The 16276-nt window shown below is 38.4% G+C and overlaps 1 protein-coding gene across 1 annotated transcript in view; it reads left to right on the top strand.

The window, feature by feature from the left end:
• Positions 1-16276, top strand: part of dync2h1 (dynein cytoplasmic 2 heavy chain 1) — a 463334-nt gene that overhangs the window by 290926 nt on the left and 156132 nt on the right. The window contains exons 77-78 of the mRNA XM_059964317.1: positions 2460-2532; positions 11775-11935. Of these exons, the coding sequence (XP_059820300.1) occupies positions 2460-2532; positions 11775-11935 (234 nt within the window). The remainder of the gene's footprint in view (positions 1-2459; positions 2533-11774; positions 11936-16276) is intronic.

The raw sequence follows: 16276 nt of genomic DNA, 5'->3' as shown, positions 1-16276 counted from the left end.
AATGTGATAGTTACTCGATGAAGTATCAGAGGGAGAACAGTGCTGTAATGCTGTTTATGTTACATGTATGGTCTTCCAAATGATAGTTTGATATAGTCTTACTTAGTAGTAAGTGACCAAAAATCTTTGAATAAAATGGGTTCTAGTGGCATGAATTCAAAATTGCTAAAGTGACATGAAACAGAAAGTATCATTGAAGAATGGTTCATTGGCTTTGAAGAAATTGTATACTGGAATGCCCAGGGGTTGACAGTGGGACCATTGCTTTCCCTAACACTTATTATTGACTTTGTTAGGTGCACATCTTCCAAATTTACAGACAGCATAAAACCTGGGGGTACAGTGAAGTGTGAGGAAGATAGTAACTTAGACTTTAAGAAGGTATTGACATGTTGGTGGAATGGATGGACAGATACCAGATGAAATTTAATGCTGCAAAAAGCCTTGTTACATTTTGAGGAAGCAGGCTGAGAACAAGGTTGCCTTAACTACAAGTTCCTGAGGTTTATAAATAGAAGAGTAGAGGACAAGAATGCTTCAACCATAACTGGAATAGTACACTCATATCTGCATGCCACACTCTGCTAAAGATGTAAAAGCTTTCATGAGAATGCGGATAAGATTTGCTAAAATAACGCCAGGGACCTTACTAGATCAGGAAAACTGGTGTTGTATTCCTTGGAACAGAGGTGATTAAGAAGGAAATCCAATAGAAGTGTTTGAAATCATGAAGGGTAAAATAAGAGGAGGTGCAGAGTACCTGCTGCTATTTAAGCAGGGAACACAAAATGAAGATGCTTAGTAAAAGAAAGTGACGTGAGGGAAAAATAGTGAGTGGTTAATGTTTGTAATGTAGCACCTAGATTGTAGTGAAAGCAGATTCATGATGTGAGTTCAAAAGGCAGGCAGATGAATTTCTGAAAAGAAAGAAGTTTCAGAGAAAGCAGGGAGGGTGGAACTGGCTAGGTAGTTCATACATAGAGCCAGCATTGACTTGAGAGACTGAATGGGCTCTTTCTTTGCTTTCTCTATTCTACAATTCTGTGACCAAATTTCAGAAGAAGTTACAGTATGAGATCACTGCAGTACTAACCTTTAAGTCTAATGAACTAAGACAAATTCCTATCCCCAAACTTTTCTCTGACTTCCACTAAATGGAACACTTATTGTCTATTGCATGATATGCTGCTTATAACGAAAAATTATTTATGCTTCGTGGTTCAAGTTTTTAAACTATTACAAACATAACATTAACATTGTCCAGCTCAGTCAGTTCAGAATTATAATTTCTGTGCATGTTTAACTGTTAGCAAAAAACCATGCCATTCAAATGAGAGAGGAAAAACTACATTGAAGTTAAATTTATTAATGAAAGATTTTAAGTTAAACTTAATTTCTAGGTTAATGTAATATTTTTATAACTATTTATCATAATACACTGTATTCCAGTTAATTGGGACACATTAAGACCTGCACATTTTGGCCCATTTAATCGGCTGCCCCAATTAGGTAAAGTTTCATGGAAATAGTTAAAAAGGCATGAGAAACAAGTAACTACCATTTAACTGAGTAACAAATTACGATTTGTTATAATAAAATTACTATTTTATTTATTTAAATAAAATAGAGAGCAAATTAAACAGTACAAAAACTACTACAGTACTACAAAATGGTGTATTAGTTCCTAATCGTTATCAAAGGAGGAATTAATCCAATGCACACTGGTGTTCTTTTGATTGACTGTAAATGAATAGAATCAATGCAGACACCTGGTGCAGATAATGGACTACCTTCAGTTGCACCCTCCAAATCTTTATTTTCATCGTAACATTCAAGATGATTGTCAATATCATCAAATTCTTCATAGATCCTAACTTGTTGAAATAGTAAAATCGTTTCATTTTCACTCCTGGTGGTTTCTGACATCTCCAAGCTTCAATGCTTCAAACCACAGTGAGCAATACAGTTCTGAATTGTCTTACTTGCCATCTATCAGCAACAAAAGTCATAGCTTTTTAAACACAAACATGGGCAAGTGATGCTATTTAAAAACTGGTTGGCAACAATTTCCTATCCCAATTAAGCGGCATAGTGTCCCAAATCAATGAAGGGAATCCTGGCTACTTTCTCATTTATTTTTGTTCTTTAAGAGTTGTCTCAAGTAAGTGGCTGTCCCAATTAACCAATGGCCCAATTAACTGGAATCTGCTGTATTCAGTTATCTTATGAACAGGTAAGATTCTAGACTTGTATTGGGTTAGGACTAAATTGTATAAAAGGGATGTTTTGCAGCACTAAGGAAGCTTAGCTGGAGCAGAACTATGAGAGAAGTTTAAGCTTAAGACTGACAGTATTGATGGTATTTTTTAACAATTATAATAAATCTCTGAGTTCTATTGACACCATGCAGCTTTCTCACAAAACACTGGTACATCAACAATTGCTTGTTTTCTTCAAAGGTTCTGGTTGTTCAAGCAATAAGACCAGACAGACTTCAAAGTGCCATGGCTCTTTTTGCATTCAAAGCTCTTGGTAAGAACAATATTTATTCAGCAACATCTGGCAGTACGTGTTTCACTATTTTTATTATAACTATTATGTATTATGTATATATATTATGTATAGTCCTGGTCTCCTTACCTGAGAAAGGATGTACTTGCCATAGAACTGTGCAGATTTCCCAGATGGACTTCAGGAATAGTATACTGGCTGAGTGAAGAAAAGTTGATTAGCTGGCAAAAGAAGTAGAATTTAGAAAAATAAGAGATGCCATTAAAAGCTTATAAATTTCTTAAAGGACTTGACAAGCTAAATGGAGGAAGGTATTTCCCTTGTTGAGTTGAGGTTCAGGAGCTACAATTTAAGAATGAGGGTTGGGCTGTTTAAGGTTGAGATGAGGAGAGGTTTCTTTGCTCAGAGATCTGTGAACCTTTGGAATTCAATCCCCACAGATTTGCAGAGGGTTAATCATTATGCTCATTCAAAGCAATAATTCGTATAATCTCTGGGATTTAAGAGAAACAATGGTTATGGTAGTTGTGGAGGTCAGCCATTATTTTCGAAGGCTGGATGGCCAACTTCTGCTCCCACTTGTGTGTTTTTTAAATGTTAAATCAAAAATTATTTCCAGAGAATGATCAGGTTCCGGAAGTCTTTCCAAGAGAATTCAATGTAAGTTGTCTCCATCAGTAATGTTGAATGGAATTTGAACAGCAATTTGAGGATGAGGAACATAAGGCATAATGGTTGAAAGCAAAAATGGGGAATTGAATGTGACTTCTGTCAGAAATAGCTTATTTAGGGGTGGCATCACAGATTGGTAGTCCAGAACTGCTCAAGAAGTCCAGATATGACCTACAAAAGGCTATTTTAAGGGCAAAAAACAATTCCGATTGAAGTTAGAGATGGAATTGGATGCATATCAGCTCTGGCAGTGTTTGCACAATAATACTTCCAACAGGACGAAACTAAGCATCATGAATGGTTGTGATGCTTCACTCCCAGATGATCTCAATGCCTTTAATGCACACATTGAAAGGGAGAATAGAACTACACGTGCAAATCCCTGCAGCTTCTGGTGACGCTGTGACCGCTGTCTTGAAGGCTGATGTCAGAACATCTTTCGAGAGGATGATACCTTTCATGGCATCAAACCCAGACGGTGTACCTGGCAGGGCACTGAAAACCTGTGCCATCCAACTGGCAGGAATGTTCAAGGATATCTTCAATCTCTCACTGCTGCAATTGGAGATCCTTTCCTGCTTCAAAACTGCCCAAGAGGAGCAGTCTGAGCTGCCTCAATGACTATTGCCCAGTTAAACTCAGATCTACTATGATAAAGTACTTTGAGAGCTTGGTCATGACGAGAATCAACTCCTACCTAAGCAAGAGCCTGGCCCTGCTGCAGCTTGCCTATCACCACAAGAGGTCTACAGAGGATGAAATCTCATTGGCTCTCCACTCAACCTTGGACAATAGCAATACTTACAGAACTGTGCAAAAATCTTAGGCACATAAATATAGTTAGAGTGTCCAAAACTTTTGTGCACTAGCGTATTTGTCTACATGGAGCAGAGAGCAATTTTGTAACTCTGGTGGGGGCAAAGGATGTTGAGAATGCTGAGGGGCAAGTGCCACAGGAGGGTTGTGGGACAAGTGACGGGGGAAGTGTCAGGTGCAGGGATGGCCCAGATGTAGCCACACCCAGGCCTGAGACACCAGGCAAGGTCATTTCATTCCAAACAATTAGTTTATTGAGCATTACAGAATGCCTCTCTGATGCTTCCTGCTCGTTCTCTCCCTTCCCCTTTTCTCCAGCTATGATTCCCCTCTCCTTGCCCCCTTCCCACTCTCGGCCCACTATAGAGACTCATATCAAAATCAGGTGTATCATCATTCACAAGTGTCTTAAAATTTGTTTTTGTTTTTTTTTGTGGCAGCAGTACAGTGCTCTACATGAGATTATTACAGAACTGTGCAAAAGTTTGATGCATCCTAGCTATTTATATATGTGCCTCAGACATTTGCACTGTTCTGTATGTCAAGCTGCTGTTTCTTCATTACAGCTCAGTGTTCAACACAATTATACACTCAGTACTAATCAACAAACTCCAAACTCTGTGCTAATCAACAAACTCCAAAGCCTTTTGCATCTCCCTCTGCAACTGCATCCTTGATTTTCTCATCAGGAGACCATAGTCAGTGCAGATCCAAAACAGCATCTCCTCCTCACTGATAATCAACAGCGACTCACCTCAAGGATGTGTGCTCAGCCACTGCTTTGCTCTCTTTACACCCATGACTGTGTGGATAAGCACAGCTCTAATACCATCTGTAAATTTGCTGATGACACAACTATTGTTGGCAGAATTTCAGATGGTGACGAGGAGGCATATAGGAGAAAAGATAAAGCAGCTGGTTGAGTGGTGTTGCAACAGTGACCTTGGACTCAACATCATTAAGACCAAGGAAGTGATTATGGTCTACAGGAAGGGGAAGTTAAGGGATACCCACCAGTCCTCATGGAATGATCAACAGTGGAAAGAGGGAGCAGTTTCAAGTGTTGTGAACCCCGTAACTGGGTCACTTACCAGCAAAGATAGAGAGGTCCGTTGAAGTCTGATGGTACTATTTTTAACAGTATTTATTGATAAAGATACACAAAAATAAGATCAATGCAAACATACAGATAATATACGTTGTCAATACTAAATCTAAACACGCGGGTATAATAATAATCAATAAGAAATAGCTCTATCGTTGTCTAGGGGATGATGTATTGTTCGATGGAAATATAAAAGTCACCGTTAGTTCGTTCAAGCTGCAGCGTTTTGGTTTGAGAGAAAGACGGGTTTAAATCTTGCCCAGTCCTTTTATGATGTCAATCCTTCGAGTCGTTGGGAGTTGGTTTCCCCGTTGTTAGCTAAAAGCCGTTTTTCCGTGGTAAAGGGCACTGGTTCTGGGCAAATGGAACCGAACGCACATGGCCTCCCCACCGGCTTCCGCTATTACGGGATCGCTAGCGTTTCTTCTGGTGCGTCTGAGGCGGCTGTTCCCACAGACCCTCTTTTATCCTGACACACAGGGTCTCAGATGTCAATCAGGTTGGGGTGAGGCAATCCCTCCCTCAACCAGCCCACTTTGCCTGAGGGCTTCCACGTAGCACAGTATTGTAATACACAAGTTCATCTCCAAGAGACAATGGCTGTTTCCCGTAGCTTTATATCGCCAGGGGAACAAGACATTCCGCACATCTCTCTCTCATTTCCTGGGTCTCCTGACCCAAATCAATAGTGATCTTGCGATTCTCACAAAGGAGGGGGCTACCCCGCACCCTTCGGCCCCTCAGAGCTGTGGTGCATTCATTACACAAGTTCCTGCATGTCAACATCTCTGAATATCTATCCTGAGTCCAACATTGTGATGCAATTACAAAGTAGGCATGAGAGTAGCTGTATTTCATTAGGAGTTTGAGGAGGTTTGATATGTCAACAAAATCTGTCGCAAATTTCTACTGGTGTACTGTGAAAAACATTCGAACTGGTTGCAACACCTTCTGGTGAGGAAGGGCCATTGCACAGTATCAGAAGAACCTGCAGAAAGTTGTAAGCTCAGCCAACTCCATCATGGGCACTAGCCTACCCAGCATTGAGGCCACCTTTAAAAGGCGATACCTCAAAAATGCGTCATTCATCATTAAGGACCCCCATTACCCAGCGCATGCTCTCTTCTCATTACTACCATCAAGGAGGGGGTACAGATGCCTGAAGACCTATACTCAACATTTCGGGAACAGCTTCTTCCCAGTCACCATCAGATTTCTGAATGGACATTGTACCCACATACACTACCTCACTATTTTTTTTTTCTTTTTTTAACTCGTTGTTTGAACGATATATTTAATTTCTATTTTTATATATTTCATACTGTAATTTTTAGTTTTTTAAATCAATATTTATTGCAAAGTACTGCTGACACAAAACAACAGATTTTTAAATTCGTTGAACTTGATTCTGATTCATTCTGATAATCTGAATAGCTTCCTTTGATTTGGGTTCCTTTCTATCTAACTCGTTCTTGCTATTCATGAATTCTTGCTATATTTAAACAGCTAAAAGACCATAAAATTGTTTACAAAGCAAAAGGCTTTTCCAAATATATGTAAATCTGCATTAACTTTTTAATGTTTTGATGATTCAGAAATAATTTTAGTTTAGCAATTGCAGTTAAAGGATGATTAAAAATCTGCCATAGGTAAAGCACTAGTAAAATCATTTAAAAAACCATAAGAGGTTGTTTATACCTTTTGAGCCTGCTTAACTAACCTTTGCTGATCTTTTATCTCTTCACTATTTTCCTGTAGTATCCTCATTATCCCTGATTTTCTTGATATCCAACAATATATCAAATTCTGTTTTGAGTGTCCTCAGTGGCTGACCTCCCAAATCCTCTAGGATAAATAATAGTGATCTTTAGTTCTTGGCCCTCTTAGCATCAGAATAAATATTGTTCTTGCATCTGCATTTGTTTTGTTAAATCAGACCATCTCTCCTTCATACAAGGAATTATATATTAATTCTGTTTAATTTATCCTGATTGGACTAGCTGCCAATCACAGGAAAGGATCTGGTGAATCTTGTTGTATTTCCTTGATTGCCCTTGTGCAGAAAACTATCGGAGGAACTGAGCAGTCAAGCAGTGTCATTCTTTGACCCACTGAGTTGCTCCATCTTTTATTTTGTGCTCCGTCTCTTGTGATGCTGGAACACCAGATATGTGGACATTCCAAATGCTTTCTCCCTGGGGCTTTATATAATTGCAGTAAGGTATTTTTATTCTTGTACTCAATTTCTCTTGCAAAAACCCCAAATACTTGCTGCACTTTCTTTTAGTGACTTTTGTACAGAGAAATCCAGGACCTAGAATCCTATAATTGTGCAAAGAGTGCATATTTACTTTGAGAAGTATTTGGTAACTTCTGCAACATCAATCAGACTGAAGTACATCTGTATGTACAGACAGACTACATTATTCCTGGCCTTCTCATCTGAGCTAGAGATACCAATAGGGAAATTTCCAGTTCTGCAAACTTTTAGAATTTCTTGTATTTCTATTTGATACAGAAGTTGGTAATTCAAGATTATGCCACTTGCCTGATCAATCTCATACCCCAATTATTTCCCTTCAACTTATTTTTCAAGTGCCTATCAATTCCTACCAATTCTTCTGTAGTTAACTTATTATCAACCCTTTGAGATGCGGAAGGAAATCCATGCAATCACATGGAGAATGTGCAATGTCCACAGAGTACCGAAGAATCCAGTTGATCCCAACTTGCTGATACTGTGCAGCATTAGTGTTATGCCTCTATGTCCCCCATGGACCAGAGATATAAGAAACAAAAAGCAGAATAGATGGCGTTCGGAGTCTAGTGTAGAAACCACCTTAATTTTATGACCAGAAAAAAATTCTTTGAATGGCTGCATCACATTTCTATTTACCTAATGCCTCCAACACCCAGCAAACAGTCATGGTGATTTTATATTGCACTATTCAATCATCCTAGTCCTGCTCAGTTCTATCCTCTGAAACCATATTGCAGTAAGTTTCAGTAAACATGGACACAGCAAATGAATACATACCTTTATCAGTGCAGGAAGCATCTCTGTGATATGGGGTACCCAGATAACTTCAAGTAAAGGTCAGTAAAAGTATGCAGCATTGTAGATTTCAGTGTACTAAGTGACATCTTTTTGAAGATGCTTTCTTCTGAACGATGAATTGATCAATCTTGGCTAAGGAACAGAGGAAGCAATCATTGTTCAGTTGTATCAGTGAATAATGGTGCTATTATTAAATAAACTAACCTTAAACTTGCCTACTCTTCTTCCAAATTTTTCTCTACCACTACAATACCTTTCTAATGTCATTTCCCATCAATGAATTCTGAAATTTTCCTTCATTAGACAAAATATTTGACATCAGAGGAGATGAAAGCAATTTTCAGAAAATGATTGGATTGCTAGTAAATGGTACTGTAAAATACAGTTCATTCTACTTTTAGACCAGTTTACATAATAGTGGCATATTGTTTTATGTAGTGTGGCAGGATTTGCTTATAGAGAGCAACTAAATTCAATGGTGAGAAATAAACAACATTAATTTTCAGTATCTGAAATTATAAAATGCTGATTCTGAAAATATACACTGTAATCGTCATTTAATCTTAATATCTTAACAAACTTCACAATTTATGCTGGTGATATTAAACCGATTCTGATTATCCAAAAGGAAACAACGCCTTTCATTTATAAGAAAGTCTATGTTGTAGCTATCAATTCAGGTGAATGTGAGGTGTTGCATTTTCAGAAGTCAAACCGGGGCAGGACTTGAATTGAATTGACATTATTTCTTACATCCTTCACACACATGAGTAAATATCTTTGTGTTACGTCTCTGTCTAAATGTGCAATGTATAATTTATAATAAATAGTATGTACAACAGGACTGTCAATATAACATGGAAATTCATGTATCAGCATGTATTAAGCAGTCTGATGGCCTGGTGGAAGAAGCTGTCAGAGCCTGCTGGTCCTGGCTTTTATGCTGTGGTACCATTTCCCGGATGATAGCAGCTGGAACAGTTTGTGGTTGGGGTGACTCGGGTCCCCAATGATCCTTCAGGCCCTTTTTACACACCTGTCTTGGGAATCAGGAGAAGTTCACATCTACAGATATGTGGGCTGTCCGCACTACTCTCTGCAGAGTCCTGCAATTGAAGGAGGTACAGTTCCCATACCAGGCAGTAATGTAGCCTGTCAGGATACCCTCAATTGTGCCGTTATAGAAAGTGAATGGTAGGGCTCTTGGGAGTGTTGAAGAATGGGGGAACAAGGAGTACGAGTACATAATTTGCTGCAAGTTCTGTTACAGGTAGACAGTATGATGAAGCAGGCAATTGGCATGATGGTCTTATTCAGTCAGGATCTTGAGTATAACAGATGGGACAAAATGTTGCACTTCTACAAGCCATCACATGGGAGTATTGTGTGTAGTTTTGGTCACTGTGTACAGCAAATAAATCTTTAAGCCAGAAAGAAGGCAAGTGTTGCCAAGGCTTGAGTACGATATTTATGTGGAGAAGATTATGGATGCTAGTGAATTGAGACAAATGAGTTGTGGCATATTGAACCACATATGAATTACCAAGTAGGTAGTATTGGTGGTCATAAAGCACACTAAGATGGGAGATGGTTCCCCAATGTTGAAAGAGAGCTTGGGAACTGGCACATGGTGAGTTGAAAGGGAGTTCAACAAAGGATTCCTCATTAACCAGATACCAAGCAATCAGGGGTTCTGGGTAGTCTGATCATGGATTATTAGACTTTTACCATATTCCATCCATTTTTTAATCTTGAAAACGTTATGTAGGATGCACGTATCACCGCACTTGAAAAAAATCTATGCCTTTGGTTCTTGCCACAAACTCCAGTTTCAGCTTGAAGTATCTTTTGAATAATTATTTAAATGTGTTTGCTTCATTTTGGATCAAATCACAATCTAATGAATTAAAGTTTAAAGTGCCTTTATTTGTAGTTACTTTGATTGTTGGAATTGCTGCTTATCTAAATGGAGCTATTGATTTAATATAACCAAAGCCATCTACACAGGATGGCAGAGAAATTGCCAGTTGAATAAATTGTTGGAATGTATTGCCAGAAACCTAACTAAGAAATCAAAAATAACGTGATGAATATCCATGTTATGTAGTTATATCTCATTTAGAGTACTGCATCCCTTACCAGTCACACGGGTTGTAACTTCCCCCATGCAAATAGCAACAGATGAACTGTCCACCAGAAACAAATCTGAGAAACAGCCTTCCATCTTCACCCTCTGCTTCCAATGATCAATTCAATAATGAATTCAGTTAGTCAGCCTGCTGGATCCCACCTAACCTAACCTTCCAGACCCGCGTACCATGTGAAACCTTATCAGACATAGCCAATGTAGACTATGTCCACTACCTTGCCCTTGTCTTCCCTCTTGGTTACATATTTAAAAAGCTCTAACAGATATACAGGCACAGTTTTCCACTCGTAAATCAACACTGACTATCCCTGTTGAGACCTTGTCTATACAAATGCTGGTAGATCCCGTCCCTCAGAATCCATTCCAGTAACTTCCCCACCACTGATGTAAGACCCATTGGCCTGTAATTTCCTGACTTGGCTTTGCTGTCTCTCTTAAATAATGGTACAAAATTAGCCATCCTTCAACCTTCAGGAGTTTCACTTCTGATTAAAGATGAAGCAAATATATCTGCAAAGGCCTCAGCGGTTTCTTCCCTCAGTTCCCAGAAGATCCAACGATGTACTTGATCAAGTTATTTGATTTATGCATCTAATTACTTACTATTTGATCATTTATATGTGATCCTATATGTCCAATTCATCTCCCTCAATTCCTCGGCATCCTTGATCTTCTCCACATAACTGAGTGGAGCATGGTGCTACCTTAGAAGCAAAGTAAAGTGGATTCTGAAAACTGAAAAAAGTATCCTGAAAATCCTGCTTGCATTAAGCAAGCCTGGCTGCATCAATGAAAAGCTAGTATTGTTTACATATTGAGTAATGACCTTTGGTTAGAGTGAGCAAAGTTTAAATAAATTTCCAATGCTAATGTAAAGGCAATAACCTGAATCTCTGTTTCTCTCTTCAATAACATTATCTGATCTGCTGAGTATTTTCAGTATTTTTTTGTTTTATAGTTCCTAATAAAAATCCAAATGTCTTTTTAAATAGTGGTTAAAACCAGCATTGCTTGGATAATAAGCTGGTTCTGAACAAAACGCTACAAATCTGGGTCAAGTGTTTCCAATAGTAACGCTCAAAATATGTCTTAATTAAATGGAACTTTGGAAGCTATGGCGACTTTCAGCCCCTCTTATAACAATGCTTTGGAACTTCATATCATAGAATTTGCCTAGCATCAACTTTATTTTTTACTTAAGTCTACTCTGACAGAGGTGATATGCTAACTTGCATTTAAGAATACATATATTTTTGAACAATTTAAAAACCTTATGGAATTCCAAAATTGTACAAAAATGTTATGATATATCTGCAGCAGTGATATTCAGCCTGCTGTATTTTATTAGTCTTTATTATAATGTTACATTTACTTATACATGTTTAAATCATTTTTATTCTGATTTCTGCAATTCGTCAGTTTTTATCCTGTGAAATATTAATGTGGATTTGTATTCATTTTAGGAATGAAGGAATTATCCCCACCTCTCTTAAATCTGAAACGCCTTTTAAGTGAAACACTGGCAACTGAGCCAGTTCTCATTATCATTTCACCTGGTGCTGACCCATCCCAAGAACTTCAAGAGCTGGCCGGAGAAACCATTGGTAGAGAAAACTTCCATGAGGTACAGAAAAAAGTCTGTTCAAAGTTCTAAATTTCAAAGTGAATTCATTATCAAAGTACAAAAATGTCCCCATATGGAACCTTGAGATTCATTCATAAATCTTAAGCAGATAACTGAGATGAAAGGAAGTTTAGTCCAGATGGATATGAGAGTCTGTACACCTGTACTGGATGCCTAGCTTACACCTCTTCCAATTTAGTGTGTTGTATTAGTTGTCCATGATGTAGTGCACTCTACTTTGGAGAAAACAAATGTTCATTGCAGGACACTGTGCAGACTGGAAGGTGACTGAATTTTCACTTGTGTTCCTCTTTAAGTCTACATTCCACTTCTACCACTGCTGTGTCCAAAAAAAAATCCAATAAATAGGATATCATTATATGAGTAAGGATATTATAGCCCTTGACATTTAACATTGAATTCAATGACTTCAGGTGACCAGTGTTTCCACTTTATATTATGGCTGCTCAGTTCTAATCTATCTGCTGTCCATCTGTAGTGTTAATATTTTCTCTCTCCAATTATGCTGATTGCTTTGCTGCATTTTTCTATCAATTCTTTTATTTCAGACTTTTAGTAATTGTAGTATTTTGTATTAGCTAATTCCAGAATTTTCTACTCTTCCTTGCACATATTAAGTTCCTTCTATTTAGAGCAGCTGCAATAAAAAGCCTTTACCATTCTAAATTTCCCTAGTTATGACAAAACTTTAGCTTTCCTCTTGTATCTGCTGAATATTCATTGCATTTCATTTTTCATACATGTTAATAAGCCCATTTGGAAAGAAAAACAAAGCATTTTCTTTCTTATTTGGAGGGATTAAACTGAAAATTCAGACTACAATATTAAGATACCGTATAATGAGGCTTGAATTCTTTATACAACTCACTAAAACCAGAATTATGCTTTTAAATTCTGGCCTAACTTGAAGCAAAACAATTTTGTGCACGTTTTTCCTTGAATTGGTACCTGTCAGGAATTCAGTGTGCTCAGGTTTCAGGACATTTTTTTTATTCTCTCTACGCATCCTCCAAATGGCAGCAAGAGTTGCACAACATATAAAATTTATCTGCATAGAGATTATTCATAAAACAGGCATCTTTTACTAACTCTGTTAGATTTAATTTATATGGAACTTTGCTTAGATACTGTCAATAGACAATAGGTGCAGGAGTAGGCCATTCGACTGTTTGAGCCAGCACCACCATTCACTGTGATCATGGCTGATCATCCACAATCAGTACCCCGTTCCTGCCTTCTCCCCATATCCCTTGACTCCGCTATCTTTAAGAGCTCTATCTAACATTTTCTTGAAAGTATCCAGAGAATCGGTCTCCACTGCCTTCTGAGGCAGAGCATTCCATAGATCCACAACTCTCTGGGTGAAAAAGTTTTTCCTGAACTCCGTTCTAAATGGCCTACCCCTTATTCTTAAACTGTAGCCTCTAGTTCTGGACTCCCCCAACATCGGGAACATGTTTCCTGCCTCTAGCGTGTCCAATCCCTTAATAATCTTATGTTTCAATCAGATCCCCGCTCATCCTTCTAAATTCCAGTGTATACAAGCCCAGTCGCTCCAATCTTTCAACATATGACAGTCCCACCATTCCGGGAATTAACCTGTCATGTGGATGATTCTAATTTCCCAGTTTTGAAAGTATATAGAGAAACATGTGAGGCTACAAGATATCCAAGAATTGTGGGAGAAAAAAAAGTTTATTACTATCATAATATACCGAAAAAAGAATTCTGATGGGTGACTTTGTTTGTCTTAAAGTTTAAAACTATCCTAGACCCTATTATGCCCAGATCAGAAAATAACAAGCTTCACTTTCTGGCAAAACATTTCAGCATGCTAACTCTGTCAGGCAGCTCAGGAACAAAAGCAGCTAAAGCTGTTCATATCTTGGACAATAAGGTGTCTGATAGATTGCTTTCTAGTCTTGAGTGTCAAAGAGACGATGAAAGGGTAGTTGCTTAACTTATCCAATTATATGTTACAAAACAGAAGACCACCATTTCGTCCAAGGGATCCAAGTGCCCAGAATTCCTTAATATTTCCCATTATTTTCTTTTCCATGCTCAACAATTCTCCATTGATACTATTGCCACTTAAATGCAGTAAAAGGTAAGTTACAATAGCCAATTAATCAAGCAAAAGCTCTTTGGAATGGAAAGAAACCAGAGCATTCAGCAGAAATTTACATAGTCATTGTGAATATACAGAAATCCAGTCAGACTGTACCTCAGGTCAGATTCATAGATTGAGTTCCCTAACTGATGTGCCATGGTGGTTCACCTTTGCTTTTGTCAATTAAGATATTCCGGGAAAAAAAATGTAAATTTGATTATGTTCTGCAGAGGAAAGTTATCTGTTTGGTGTCTTATCTCTCGCAATGAAGTGTCAGCCATCTTACCTGCCATGGGAGATTTCAGTGATTATTTTGGCAGCGGTGTACGTTCTACCTCAGGCCAATGTCAAACAGGCTTTAGATAATCTAAGTGATAAGATCAACATGCACGAAACATGCCTTCACCATCATTTTGGGGGATTTTAACCAGGCCAGCTTGAAAAAAATCACTAAATAATTATCATCAATAAATCACTTGTAGTACCAAAGGAAACAACACACTGGACCACTGTTACACCACTATCAAGAACGCTTAACATGCTATTCCATCCCCACACTTTGGAAAGTCTTATCACCTGGTTGTACTTCTAATCCCTGAGTATAGGCAGAGACGGAAGACTGCAGTACCAGTAGTGAGGGCCAAGAAGGTGTGGACAAGGGAAGTACGGGAGAGTTTACAGGACTACTTTGGATCAGTGGGCAGAGCTGTATTCAGGGACTCATCTTCAACTGAATAAGTATGCTGTAGATGTTACTGACTTCATTAAAACTTGTGTAGATGAGTGTGTGCCTATGAAAACTTGCTGTACATTCCCAAACCAAATGCCATAGTTGAACCAGGAGGTTTGTCGCATGCTGAGGGCTAGAACTGTGGTATTTAAATGTAGCAACTCAGGTTTGTTCAAGAAAACCAGGTATGACTTGTGGAGGACTATTTCAAGAAAAAAGAGACAATTCCGAGCGAAGTTGGAGGTGACATCGGATGCGTGTCAACTGTGACTGTGTTTGCAGGACATAACCTGCTACAAAGCAAAACCCAGGAGCATGAATGGCAGCAATGCTTCACAACCAGATGAGGTCAACTCCTTTTATGCTGCTTTAAAACAGAGAGTATAACTACAGCTGTGAAGATCTCTGCTGCATCTGGTGACCCTGTGATCTCTGTCTAGGAGGCCATGCTTGGCTGTTTTTCAGGAGGGTAAACCCTTGCAAGGCGGCAGACAGGAGCAAGCTATACCAGCTGGTTGAGTGGTGTTGCAGCAACAATCTTGCATTCAATGTCAGTAAGACCAATGAGCTGATTGTGGACTTCAGTAAGGGTAAGGTGAAAGATCACAAACCAATCTTCATAGAGGGATCAGAAGTGAGCAATTTCAAGTTCCAGGTGTCAAGATCTCTGACGATCTAATCTGGTCCCAACATATATCTGGAGCTATAAAGAAGGTAAGACAACAGCTATATTTTATTAGGAGTTTGAGGAGATTTGGCATGTCACCTAAAACTCGCAAAAACTTCTACAGATGTACCGTGGAGAGCATTCTGACAGGATGCATCACTGTCTGGTATGGGGGCAGGGCCTTCTGCACAGGATCAAAAGAAGCTACAGAAAGTTGTAAAATTAGTCAGCTCCATCATGGGTACTACCGTCTGTTGTATCCAAGACTTCTTCAGGGAATGGTGCCTCAGAAAGGCAGCATCCATTATTAAGGATCCCATCTCCCAGGACACGTGCTCTTCTCATTGTTACTGTCAATAAGGAGCCTGAAGGCACACACTCAGCAATTCAGGGACAGATTCTTCCCCTCTGCCATCCGAATCCTAAATGGACATTGAACCCATGAACACTACCTCACTTTATTTTTTCTGTTTTTGCACTTTTTTTAATTTAACAATTTAGGATACATATATATACTTACTGTAATTGATTGATTTTTTAATATTATTATGTATTGCAAAGTATTGCTGCCACTAAGTTTAAAAACTTTCATGACATACTGTACACCGGTGATATTAATTCTGATTCTTTGGTTGGAGAATGTATTTGGTTTCGGATGCTCTTTAATGGAATGTAATTTTTGAAGAATGCTTGATTAGTTGAATTCCTGGATGGATAACTAGCTTGAGAGAAGACCAAATAGTACCAGAACCTAATGTTAAAGTTCAGACTCTAAATATTTTAATTTTATATGAAATGTATACAATATACTGT

Source organism: Hypanus sabinus, chromosome 3 (genome assembly GCF_030144855.1).
Source record: "Hypanus sabinus isolate sHypSab1 chromosome 3, sHypSab1.hap1, whole genome shotgun sequence".
Lineage (NCBI taxonomy): Eukaryota > Metazoa > Chordata > Chondrichthyes > Myliobatiformes > Dasyatidae > Hypanus > Hypanus sabinus.
The sequence above is the reverse complement of the archived record's forward strand: the minus strand, read 5'-3'. Positions and strand labels throughout refer to the sequence as shown.